At 35.7% G+C, this 12091-nt stretch overlaps 1 protein-coding gene across 2 annotated transcripts; it reads left to right on the top strand.

Moving 5' to 3' along the window:
- The first annotated feature begins 3568 nt into the window (after positions 1–3568).
- Positions 3569–9267, top strand: npy2rl (neuropeptide Y receptor Y2, like). 2 transcript variants are annotated; one of them, XM_077205237.1, is made up of 6 exons: positions 3569–3822; positions 3936–4024; positions 4659–5352; positions 5816–5972; positions 7362–7692; positions 8366–9267. In XM_077205237.1, the coding sequence occupies exons 3-5, from the start codon at positions 4718–4720 to the stop codon at positions 7689–7691; spliced, it is 1122 nt and encodes a 373-aa protein (XP_077061352.1). In that variant the 5' UTR covers positions 3569–3822; positions 3936–4024; positions 4659–4717; the 3' UTR covers position 7692; positions 8366–9267. The 2 variants fall into 2 exon arrangements, with proteins under 2 accessions (XP_077061352.1, XP_077061351.1); XM_077205236.1 differs by lacking the exon at positions 3936–4024.
- Positions 9268–12091: the final 2824 nt, after the last annotated feature.

Genomic DNA, 12091 nt, shown 5'->3' with positions numbered 1-12091 from the left:
CCAGGCCCACACACCACACACACAGACGTATGCATGTGTGTTTGTGTTGCCAGTATAGGTCACATCAGATGTGTCAGTGCTAACACATGCTTGAACTCTTCTAACCTTGAACGAATTGACACACACACAGCCACGGTCATGTCAGAAGTGATTAAAATCAAATTTCCAGTCAGAAGGGTTTGAATGAACAGAGTTGAAGGTGTTGTGAATGAAAGAGTGCTTGATAATACTTTTGATCAATTGACTTAAACCGGGTCAAAGACATTTTCCATTTAGCTTTTAACCATTATAGCTATAGCTGTTATGTTCAAAAACTCAAGGATACTCAATCAGAAATCGCAATCCTGGTCTGTTTATATTTTGAGTCATATTTACACCAACTAATGATACAAAGAGATGATACTTGATTACATGATGACTATTTATTTCCCACACGCATATCAAAAATAACTTCTCTCTGTCATCATTCCCACCCAGTGAAATCTGTCACATAATTTAACCAAACTGCCTTCCTTAAAATTTAGCATCGTACACAATTTAATCCATTGGTACAAAGTCCTTCCATTGCAGAAATGTTCATATCGCCACCAAGATTTCATTACTCTGTGCAACTGAGCAATACATCTTTTATACACTGGTATACATCATGATACTGCTGCTGTGCAAGCACATCTAAATGTCAAATGACGGATAGCCTCTGATATGTGAGTATAGAGGATATACAGTACATCCCTCCCAAATATAGTTAAATGTTTGTCTTGCGCTGCTTCGTCTGTACTTGCAAGGGAGAGAGGGAAAGAGAGGTGGGTTGGAAGTAACTGGGCTCCAGGCTTTTCTTCTAAACTCGTACAAAGGGCAGATGAGGAGATGCAGAGAGAGAGAGGGACTAACACAGAGAGATCAGATGAAATGTCAAACTATAAAAGTGATCAATACAACTATATTACAAGTCTTCTGAGGTCAGGTGACAGCTTTATGTTAAATTTTATGTTGAAAATTTAAGTCGTTATTCACTGATAATATTCAACTTAAATATGACGTTTGAATACTTGGAATATAATGTCATTGGACAATAAGTCATATGGACCACTTTCATGACAGAAAAGTAGTAACAATGAACCATTGTTGTATGAGGAAAAAAAGATTTTTTTAAAGATTATTTTTGTGTGTTTTACAGAAAAAGTAACATATTGGTTTGGAACAAAATTTTATTTTGTTTTTTATTGTTGAATGAACAATTCATTTTATGATTCTGAATTTACATCATCTTAATATAATGTGTGTTTAAATACTATATATGTAATAATCAGTATTCTATGAGTTTTGATAAATTGAAAAAATTTACCTTTTCAAAATCAAAGCCCTTTGTAATTGTTATATTATGCAAAGCAATAAGGGGATATTAAATGAGGTGGACCTGAACAGTTGACATCAACTTAAAATGTTAAAGAGGATGGGGATGGGGGAGTTTGTAATATATTTAATTTATATTAAATTTATATTTTCTGAACTAAATACTTAGAATATATATAGTTAGACATAAGGTTTGTTTTAATCTAAATGCCAATAGTACAAATAGTCTTACAACAGTGACATTGACAAACACAAAAGATTTGAACACAAATGCAATCGTTTTCAGATCATTTTAGGCTGAAAAAAAAAGCTTAAAGCTCATTTTAAAAGGACTGCAACTACTAGAAAGTTTAAGATGAACAGAACAGAGTTTTCAATTTCTTTACTTTTTTTGTGTCACACATCTAATGGTGCAGCGATAAGAGGAATTGGAAGGCAGCTCACTGCTGGGAAAGGCTGTGCAAAAGGCCGGTCTAATCTCCATCATTAAACCCACGTAATATATCACAGCCAAACTCTCATAGACAGCTTCTACCCTGCTGCTTGGTAAATATATTAAAAACACACATTTTCTAAGACTAAAGCACAGAAACATGGCAAAACACACACACAGTATATGCCAATATATATCACAGCCGTATGCCTTTGGCCAACTGTGAACCTTTTGCTGCATAAGTATATTAAAATAAAAAAACACACAAATATGCATGAAAGCACACACTTTCTCGGGGCACAAAAACACATGCACACACCGTTAGATTTGTTATGTTATGTATATATTATATCTGCCTAGTTTGTTTATTGGTTTGACAGAAGTTTACAAAAATGCATTTGGGCAGAAAATTAATGTGATTTCTCATGACAAGATATTTCAACATGCATCAATAGTTAGCTGTATTCAGCATAATTAGTACATACACTGTGTGATGGACAGACTGCTGTAAACACACCATTAGAGTCACTGTTTCTGACTTGAGGGCTTCATCTGTTAGTCACAACAAACATGAGAGACTCAGTCACAAAAGTGAATGTGAGCATTTTAATGACTCCCTCGCACAGTGTTGTGTCCACTGTTATTAGTGTGTACATAAATTTGTACACATTTAAACATGCAAAAACAGAATGTGTTTGAACAGAGTGAGAGTTACAAATGTGTCGCTCTGACTGGGTTAATATAGTTCGTCCAAAAATGAAAAATCATTTACCCCCCTCATGTCATTCCAAACCCATGATGTTCTTTTTTAACAGAATTTGCCTTCCATGGAATAAACTCATGGTGAGCGTTTAAAGAATGACAGAACACTCGAGCATAACACTATGCGTCTAACAGAGTCGTTCTCCATTCAGCAGTGAATTGAGAATTTGGACTGAGGTAGCAAATATAACCGGTCTTACTCGACTCGCTCCGACTAGGACTCGAAACGGCGTCTCTGGGCGAGCTAACAAGGGCGCTAAAGAACGCAGCCAGTTGCTAGAGTGCCTCCTGAGGCCAGGGGAGTGAGGTTTACATGCACAGTTCTTACTGGCCTACGTCCGTTATACTCCCACCCTAAACCTCACTCCCACCCGGGTCACGGCACCAAATGTAACCGGTCCTCTGGGCAACAAATATAACCGGTCTTACTCGACCCGCTCGATCTGGCGTCTCTGGCATGGGTTTATTATTTTTACGTTTTTTTTTTAAAGTTCAAACTGCCTTAAAGTTTGAAGTTTGAGAAGGTTTATAGGGCCTATATATATTTCAGGGTGCCCATCATTGCCCAGAATGCAGAACCCATGTTAAATGCCTGTTTTCCAATTACAATTCAGTAAATTTCTCTTGTCATTGTACAGTGCCTTTGCTAGAGAAAATACCACAAAAAAAAAAAAACATTGATAACCCATCAGCAAAATCTAAATTTTAAAACAATTATATAACACAAAATTTATAAAGCACAGATTTCAAACCATTGTTTTTACCAAACGCAAATGAAATGAATAAATGACAGACTATGAAACTGCGACATTTAGCCTATAACACATTGTTTAATATTGTTGCCTTAGTGGTTGTATTGTTTTTTGTTTTTTACCCAAATATTGAATGGTGGAGTTTGATAAAAATCATAAAGCATGCATAGGTTATTTTTTTCTGTTATTCAACTGAACCTAACCATCGTGATCCGTCTCTCCCACCCGCTGACCTAGTGGGTTTGGCTTGTGTGGATGGATGTAATGCAGTCGCGAGCGTCAGAGAGACGGTTGAGCTCCACAAGCCCACCTCACCTGAAACATCAACCTTTCATTCAGGAAAACATATTGATTGAAAAAGCAAACAGAAGAGCTTGTACTTGTTTATTTATTTATTTTTTAATCAATATAGATAAAGCTACATACCATTTCTAAAGATCTCTATTTAACTGATGGTGATGTATCCTGACTCGCACTACGTATTATTGGAGACGGTGAGGTGAATGCGCTGCCTGGAAATTGGTAAGTCATTCCAATATAATCCATTGTTAGTCCAAACACGTATTTTCATCAAACGGACATTAATAATACAGGCTACGAACATTTGTACGTTTCAGAATTTCTTCTTCGTTTAGTTTGTGCGCCTCGTGCGGTCCTTCACGGACCATTTCGCTGTCGGTGTCCGTGTCCTGGGAAGTGTGCCATGAAGTTTCCACGGTCTCTGGTGTGTGTTTAGGTCTCCTAGTGATAATGGTTTCATGTACCTATTTGTCTCTCAGATAAAGACGCTGAAGGAGTGTGCTCGAGCGCAGGCAAGCCGTGCGTAATGAGTTTTTAACCCGCAGAATACATTTTACCCTAATGAAAGTGACCTGACAAGTTGCCTCAGAATAACTCGATACGGCTTCTTTCGCTGTTGGAAATGAAACAATTTGGTCACGCCAAGGTTTTTTTTTATTCTGACAGACTCTCTCTGAGAGGATAGTATAAAATATTAATAGCTCGGGAGAGTCACTACGTAGTAAGTATGATATGCATGTAAATTCGAAATAGTCTAATTTTTAAAGATTAATGGTAGATGTAATTTATTACAGTATACGTTTTACAATTATTTAAGGAACGATTTTCAAAAACACGATTAGTTCTTCAAGCCTTATCATATACAGTCATGATAAACAGTCCAAACTTTTTGTGTGAATTTGTGTATAATGTTTATTATTTTCTGTGTATTTTATTGCCTAATCTATCTGTATTTCTCTGTCCGTCCTTCCACTCACCCACTGACCCTTCCATCCATTCATTCATTCATCCATCTATCTGAAATGATTGCTAATGTCAATTCAAACCTGTGTTTTCAGGTTGTCAAACCTAAGGACAGCTTGGTCTTTCTCTAAAATCTATCATGGCCATGTGTTAAATGGATTCCATCAGCTTAATCAATGGCTCCTCTGGGAGCAAAGACCTGGCCATTGGGGAGGATTCACCTGACATGTCTCTGAATCATCCTCTGCTAGAGCTGGGGGACAGCACCAAGCTTCTCGGGGTCCAGGTGGTTCTGATCTTGGCTTACTCTACCATCATCATTTTGGGCGTTGTGGGTAACTCCCTGGTGATTTATGTGGTTTACAAATTTAAGACACTTCGTACCGTCACCAACTTCTTCATTGCAAACCTAGCCGTGGCCGATCTACTCGTCAACACATTGTGTCTCCCGTTCACGCTGGCTTACACTCTCCTCAGGGAATGGAAGTTTGGACAAGTACTTTGTTTCACTCTGCCGTACGCTCAAGGTCTCGCTGTCCACGTCTCTACAATTACATTAAATGTAATTGCACTGGACCGGCATAGATGCATCGTTTACCACCTAGACACTCGAATGACAAAGGACACCTGCTTTCTGGTCATTGCCATCACCTGGGTAGTAAGTGCTATCTTGGCGAGCCCACTGGCCATATTCAGAGAGTATGGGATTGTAGATCTTTCTCCAGATGACTCCATTGAGGTTTGTGGAGAGAAATGGCCTGACAGTAGTACAGACAGCACTCTATACTCGTGAGTATGAGACATGCATATTTGTAATAAACGCATTATTACAGTTTCCTCGTGCCCTCAAGATGCCGCAAATGTATGCGGTGTTCATTTATCAAGTGCCACTGTTTCGCAATTGCACTGAAAGCTCAAAGATCTGCATATATTATAGATAAATATACATATTTGTGATGATTTATCTATATAAACAGACATCATCTGGATTTTGATAACCTGAAACATTGAGAATTATTTAGATTTTGACTGAAGGTTGCTGTATATGCTCATAGTTTTACTCTATATTTTTACTATATTTTTATCTTTGAAAGCTTTGTTTTTTTTCTGTAACAGATAAATTACAGCTAAAATGAGTCATGGCTAGTTTAATTTTGGAACAAAAGTACATGTTTTATGAAATCATCTTTAACAGTAGCATAATGACACTCGATGCTATTGCATCAATGACGGCTGTGTTTTCTTTCTCCAGAATCTCCACGCTGCTGCTGCAATATATATTGCCTCTGGCTATCATCTCTTTTGCCTACATCCGTATCTGGAGTAAACTCCGCAATCATGTCAGCCCAGTTGGTCGCAGCGACAGGCACCACCGCCGCCGTAAGACCACCAAGATGCTGGTAACCATGGTGTGTACAGTTACCAGCTTTACCAAGTGAATATCATATTCCTGATTCTGAATCTTTGTATCATTTTAGAATTTGACACATAGAAGACAGCAAAAAGCCTATATAAATATATATGTGTGTGTGTGTGTGTGTGTGTGTGTGTGTGTGTGTGTGTGTGTGTGTGTGTGTGTGTGTGTGTGTGTGTGTGTGTGTGTGTGTGTGTGTGTGTGTGTGCGTGTGTGCGTGTGTGCATGCATATATATAGGCTACATATACACACACGTGTTATGGAAAGTATTTTATAGATTATGAAAAGCCAAGGCAAGGCAAATTTATTTATTTAGCACATTTCATACGGAGTGGTATTTCAAAGAGCTTTGCATAGAAGGAATTAAAAGAATGAAAATAAATAAAAATAACAATAAAAGTTGAGAAAAAAAATTATATAAAATACATTAAAACAGGCTAAAAAGGCTGATATTTGGCCATGTTAACACCAATGTTGGGTGTAATGTATTACTAAGTAATTAATACATGTCATTAAGTTAATTTTCCCTTGGAAAAAGTAAAGTAAGGGATTACTCTTAATTTTTCTTTAATTTAATTACAGTTACTTCTGATTTAATTGCATTAAATACTGCATAGACTATAGAACAATTCTATGTAACACAATAGTGGGCTTAGCATCAGAATGTATTGTCAAATGTTAAAATGTGTGTGTTTTAATGTAATCATCTCCCTTTAAATATTTTGGTAAGTTCAAGAATAATTTATTACATTTTATGTTATTTGTTTGAAAGAATTAATAAAGCAGTTTCATGTTTATCCTTGTATTGTTCAACTGGTCGAGATTGATAAGGGATTAAGAAAGTAAATAGTGATACATAATGCAATATATCTTAGAGAAAGTAAGTAGTAAAGTAATATAATTACACTGTTAAAGATGTAATTAGTAGCTAGTAATTCATTAATTTTTTAGAGTAACTTCTTGGTCAAGATTATTGAAAGCCTTCCAATAATCTTGACAAGAGCAAATATCACTTGCATCGGACATTGTGTCAGCCTATCACTAGCAAATTTATAACCTGTATTTCTACAGTAGATGTGTTCTGATGTTCACAACAAGGACCTTCCACATTTATAGTTTGTGTACTTTCTCTGTTTATTCTCTTGAGCCAGGACTGCTAGAACAGCATGCTTCTTTCCCAAGAGTATTCCAACATAAGAAGCAGTTTTCTGTAACCCAAATATTTCAGAGCTATTTCCTTCACAGTTATTTTAAAAGAGGTTATAGTTGGCAATAATATAGAGAATTATACCAGCATGTAGAGCAATCAGGCGTTTTTATTGCAGCTTGCCCGGTCGTGATGCAGCACGCATGCAGATAACCTCTCACCTGGTCTGTTGCAGGTTGTGGTGTTTGCAGTCAGCTGGTTGCCTTTTCACGCCTTCCAACTCGCCATTGACATTGACCACAGCGTGTTGGACATGAAGGACTTCCGGCTTCTTTACACAGTTTTCCACATTGTGGCCATGTGCTCGACGTTCGCCAACCCACTGGTGTATGGTTGGATGAACCGTAACTACCGCAGCGCCTTTGTTGCGGTCTTCCGTTGCAAAGAACGGCTTGATTCGTTGCACATCGAAGGCCAGCCTACCCCATCGGTTCGCATCAAACCAAAAAAGGCTTTGGAAGCTCAAGATATGGTGACGACACATCTCAACGCAACAGATGTCTGAGGTGACAACAGTAAACCAAATATCTATCTATCTATCTATCTATCTATCTATCTATCTATCTATCTATCTATCTATCTATCTATCTATCTATCTATCTATCTATCTATCTATCTATCTATCTATCTATCTATCTGTCTATCTATCTATCTATCTATCTATCTATCTATCTATCTATCTATCTGTCTGTCTGTCTGTCTGTCTGTTTATTTTTCTGTTGTTTTATCTATTATTCTGTCTGGTTTTTGTCTATCTATCTATCATCTATCTGTCTGTCTGTCTACCATCTATCTATCTGTCTGTTTTTCTATTATTCTGTCTGTCTATCTATCTATCTATATATCTGTCTTTCTATTTTTATATTTGTATCTATTATTCTGTCTGTATATCTATCTGTATGTCTATTTTTCTATCTATCTATATATCTGTCTTTCTGTCTATTTTTATAGTTGTATCTATTATTCTCTATTATCTATCTTTCTATATAACTCTTATTCTGTCTGTCTGTCTATCTATCTATCTATCTATCTATCTATCTATCTATCTATCTATCTATCTATCTATCTATCTATCTATATATCTAACTGTCTATCTGGCTATTTTTAAATTGTTCTATCTATTATTCTGAATATCTATCTTGTCTATAAACTGTCCCTCTTTCTATTTACATTGTTCAGGTGAGGATACTGAAAGGATTCCTGAAGTGAACTCAACACTGTCGAGGATTCATACTGGTGGATTCATTGCATCTCTCTGGTGATTTATGTGGTCTCCAAATTTAAGAAACTTCATACCATCACCAATTTTTTCATTGGCACACCTTGCCATGGCTGATCTGCTTGTCATCATGGTTTGTTTCCCATCTATGCTGGTTTACACTACACCGTGGGAATTGAGTTTGGAAGTGCTTCATTTCTCTCTACTGTACGTTCAAGGTCTTGCTGTCCATGTCCTTGTTACATGAAATTGTGCTGGTTGCATCTTTGCAACAATGTGACCTAGCTAAATTCTACACTGTGAGTACAATAAAAGAGCACAGATGAGTAGAGCTCTTTACATTTGTAAGATATTCTCATCATCTTCATCAATGCATCTACACAAAGCTCTATGAGGGGTGAATGATATATAATATATAAAAACATATATACTTGAAATAAGAACATTTTAAACATCATTTCTGGATCTTGCTGTGCGGATGCTTCTCTATTGCTAGGAAAGACAACTTTGCAGAGTTTTGTTCACCATTTAAGAAGGTTCCTAATCATTAAACACTTTTGGTTGTTGTCATACAACAAATTTGTGCACCTTAGATCTTTAAACTCACAATGGCTCTGTAGTTGTTTAGCAGTCATCATCTCGTATGGACTTACAGGCAGGACGAGCATTTAAATGGCTCTGCAAAGTGTTAACAGCAAATTGCATCTCCTTTCATCTAAAAGTAATTTGCACCAAGGAATAGTGTGCCGACACTCCTTTAGACTTACAACAGCACAAAGACAGGGAGATGTTTCTACCCCTGCGGTTTGAATGTTTCAACACATAGATCTGTATTGTCCCCTCCATTAAAACCTCGAAGGACGTTCTGTCAGTTCAATACTTTTCATATTAAAATATTAAGAATGTGTTTCATATAAAATACAGCACAAAGAATTATCATTGAGAGTACCTGATGGATCAAAGTGGACTGTTGACTTAATAGTTCACTTTTTAAAAACATAACCCTAGTAATGGGTTGCATGTGACAACATTGAAAAAACAACATTGTTCTGGTAATGGAAATGTGCATTCTACTGTATGTTCTCTTCTGTAAAGCTATCACCATGACATATGAATGTAATTACATGGCATACAGTATATATATATATATATATATATATATATATATATATATATATATATATATATATATATATACATACATAATATACATACACACACACACATATGTTTGTGTATGTATGTATATATATATATATATATATATATATATATATATATATATATATAACATCAAACACATATGTTTATTAATAGGAATTGATCTACCAACACAAGAATATTTCCCTATGTTCTCCAATTTCCTGAAGGAAACTGATCCCAAAGCTGCTTTAAGCAAAAAGTGATGACTTATACAAGTTATGGGATTTCTGGTGTATTACTATTGACATGCCTGTCCACAGTAGAACCAAATTACTCCTTTTAACCGACATTGTCTGCAGGAAATGAGAATGCCACGTTTAATTAGCAGTATGGGCTTCTGCGTGGATCCAACTGGGATGAGAATTGAGAATTATTCATAAGATATACCAGCATTAAACTTTTAATAGTGTAATTTGTGTTCAAGGAATATTCTGGGTTTAATAGTAGTTAAAAACTTTCTTGCCATAGAAAATAATTTTGACATGTTCTTCAGCATGTAAAAACAAACAATAATACATTTACAATGGAAGTCTAACAGGCAGTACATTGGATAAACATTTAAAAACACTAATCATTTGAAAGTTCACCATTTAAAAGTACATTAATGTCTAACATTCACATGATTTGTGGAACAGTACCAGTAAAGGACTGTTTACATGAAGAGTCGACTCATAGGAATTACATCACCAGAAATTCATCTACTGAGAAAAATAGTTCCAGTGCTAGGACAATTAAAGTCGACATGAAACGAAAGTTGCAAAAGTTTTTTCTTTACTATTTTGATGTATATCCAAGTGAAATGGCTTCTTGAACAAGAAATAATGTAGGATGGGACTTGATTTTGCCTGTTGGATATTGATTGGATGGTTGTGATATTCTATTTGTCGACCTCATGTCCGCCCTCACGCCAACAAACACATCATCAGAAAAGAGAAGAAATGTCGCTGCAAGAGGGAGGGAAGTTATTTTGACTAAAGATTACATTATTTGATTAAAGGGCACATGAATTTAAAAAATGATGCGCAAAAATACATTATTTATAATAAATACTCCAATATTCCATAAAAAAGAACAATTGTCAATTTTGATTTCAGGGTGACTTTAACACATATTTTTGTACTAAAGAATTTTAACATCAATATTAAATTAAATATTTTTGCTTTAAACCCCTTGAAATGGTTTCAAACATTATATTTGCATGTGCATAAAAGTTTATAGCATCAAGCAATTTATCCGCACACAAAATGCAAATACGCTGTGTGACATAGCCAATCAGAATATATGAGTGAGGGTTTGGACCAATCAAATTTCACAGTGACATGCCACCACGCAATTAGTTGAAGTAGTTATTTCCGTTCTTCGATTCACCGCTTCGCATCTGCCTGATTAAGATAGTGTGAACATTATATGCCTACAATTTATTTCAAACTTATTGTCTGAGGCAATTAACAGCATGCCTCTACTGACACATTTCTTAACAAGAGAAAGATGACTGTGAGTCAGAACGCCAGATAGTCAAGTGGTGCCTAATTATTTAGTTGACTTTTTCTTTTATGTTCCAAATGCAGCACAAACACACAGTTAACAAAATCAATGGTCTAGTTTTTCTCCAGGGATCTTATTTCACACATCAAATTGTGTTTGTGTGAGGGTGTGACAAAAACAGCAGCAAGTGTTGATCAGCCAGCTTATATGAGATTTTAATCATTAGACTTACATGAGCATGAATGCTTTTTAGCTGGCATAGTTTTAGAAAAGGCTAACTACAGACTTTCACTCTGCAAACCATTTACAATGTAACATACAGTGCTTATAAACATTTATATCTGTGGATCTGTTTTTGTGAAATGTTATAGCCTTGCAATTGTTTGTAATAACAGATGTGTTTACATTTAAAAACAAAAAGAGACTTGCAATTCATTATGTACAAAAAAATTGGTTGATGCTGACCAAATTGTGCTGTGATGCATTCATTTTTTTTAACATTGTGTAATTTGCTATATATATATTTGCGGTAGAGGTTGAAAGAAGGAGATAGTGGCTCAAATGTTCTTTGTAAATAAACTTATTTGAATTAAATCTCACAAAAAAATGAAGTCAGATGTTTTACTAATGATGATTGTCCTTATCTCAGGGTTTTGTTTTCACACAGGGCTTTAGATGACAGTTCATGCAGTTCTAATACACGGAGACATCAAGCAATCCCTCTCTAAGCCTCTCTTCCGGCGATTTGCATGAAACAACGGCCTAACAAAAACGAAATGATTTGAATCAGTGGAACAATAAATCCTAGCTGTCACTCTGAGCCGAGTAGGTACATTGACACAAACACCTACCCACTCACACATCTATTTTTTCTTGCTGTATCCAACCTTATTTGCATTTTACACTTATATTTTAATCTTGCTATATACCTTGACCGATCAAAAACTAAAACAAAAATGTATTTTAAAATAAACAATGGATCATCTTTTATATCTGTT

This window comes from Siphateles boraxobius, unplaced genomic scaffold (assembly GCF_051911475.1).
Source record: "Siphateles boraxobius isolate OS27281-9 unplaced genomic scaffold, OSU_SipBor_1 53, whole genome shotgun sequence".
In the NCBI taxonomy this organism is placed as follows: Eukaryota; Metazoa; Chordata; class Actinopteri; order Cypriniformes; family Leuciscidae; genus Siphateles; species Siphateles boraxobius.
Note: the sequence above shows the minus strand (reverse complement) of the source record. Positions and strands in the feature narration are given on the sequence as shown.

What these genes read in the sequence shown, in the direction of transcription:
- npy2rl (XM_077205236.1), top strand. Translation starts at nt 4,718, where the DNA reads ATGGATTCCATCAGCTTAATCAATGGCTCCTCTGGGAGCAAAGACCTG. An exon ending in ACAGACAGCACTCTATACTC is followed by an intron (nt 5,353 to 5,815) that starts GTGAGTATGAGA and finishes TTCTTTCTCCAG; the next exon opens with AATCTCCACGCTGCTGCTGC. An exon ending in CCAAGATGCTGGTAACCATG is followed by an intron (nt 5,973 to 7,361) that starts GTGTGTACAGTT and finishes GGTCTGTTGCAG; the next exon opens with GTTGTGGTGTTTGCAGTCAG.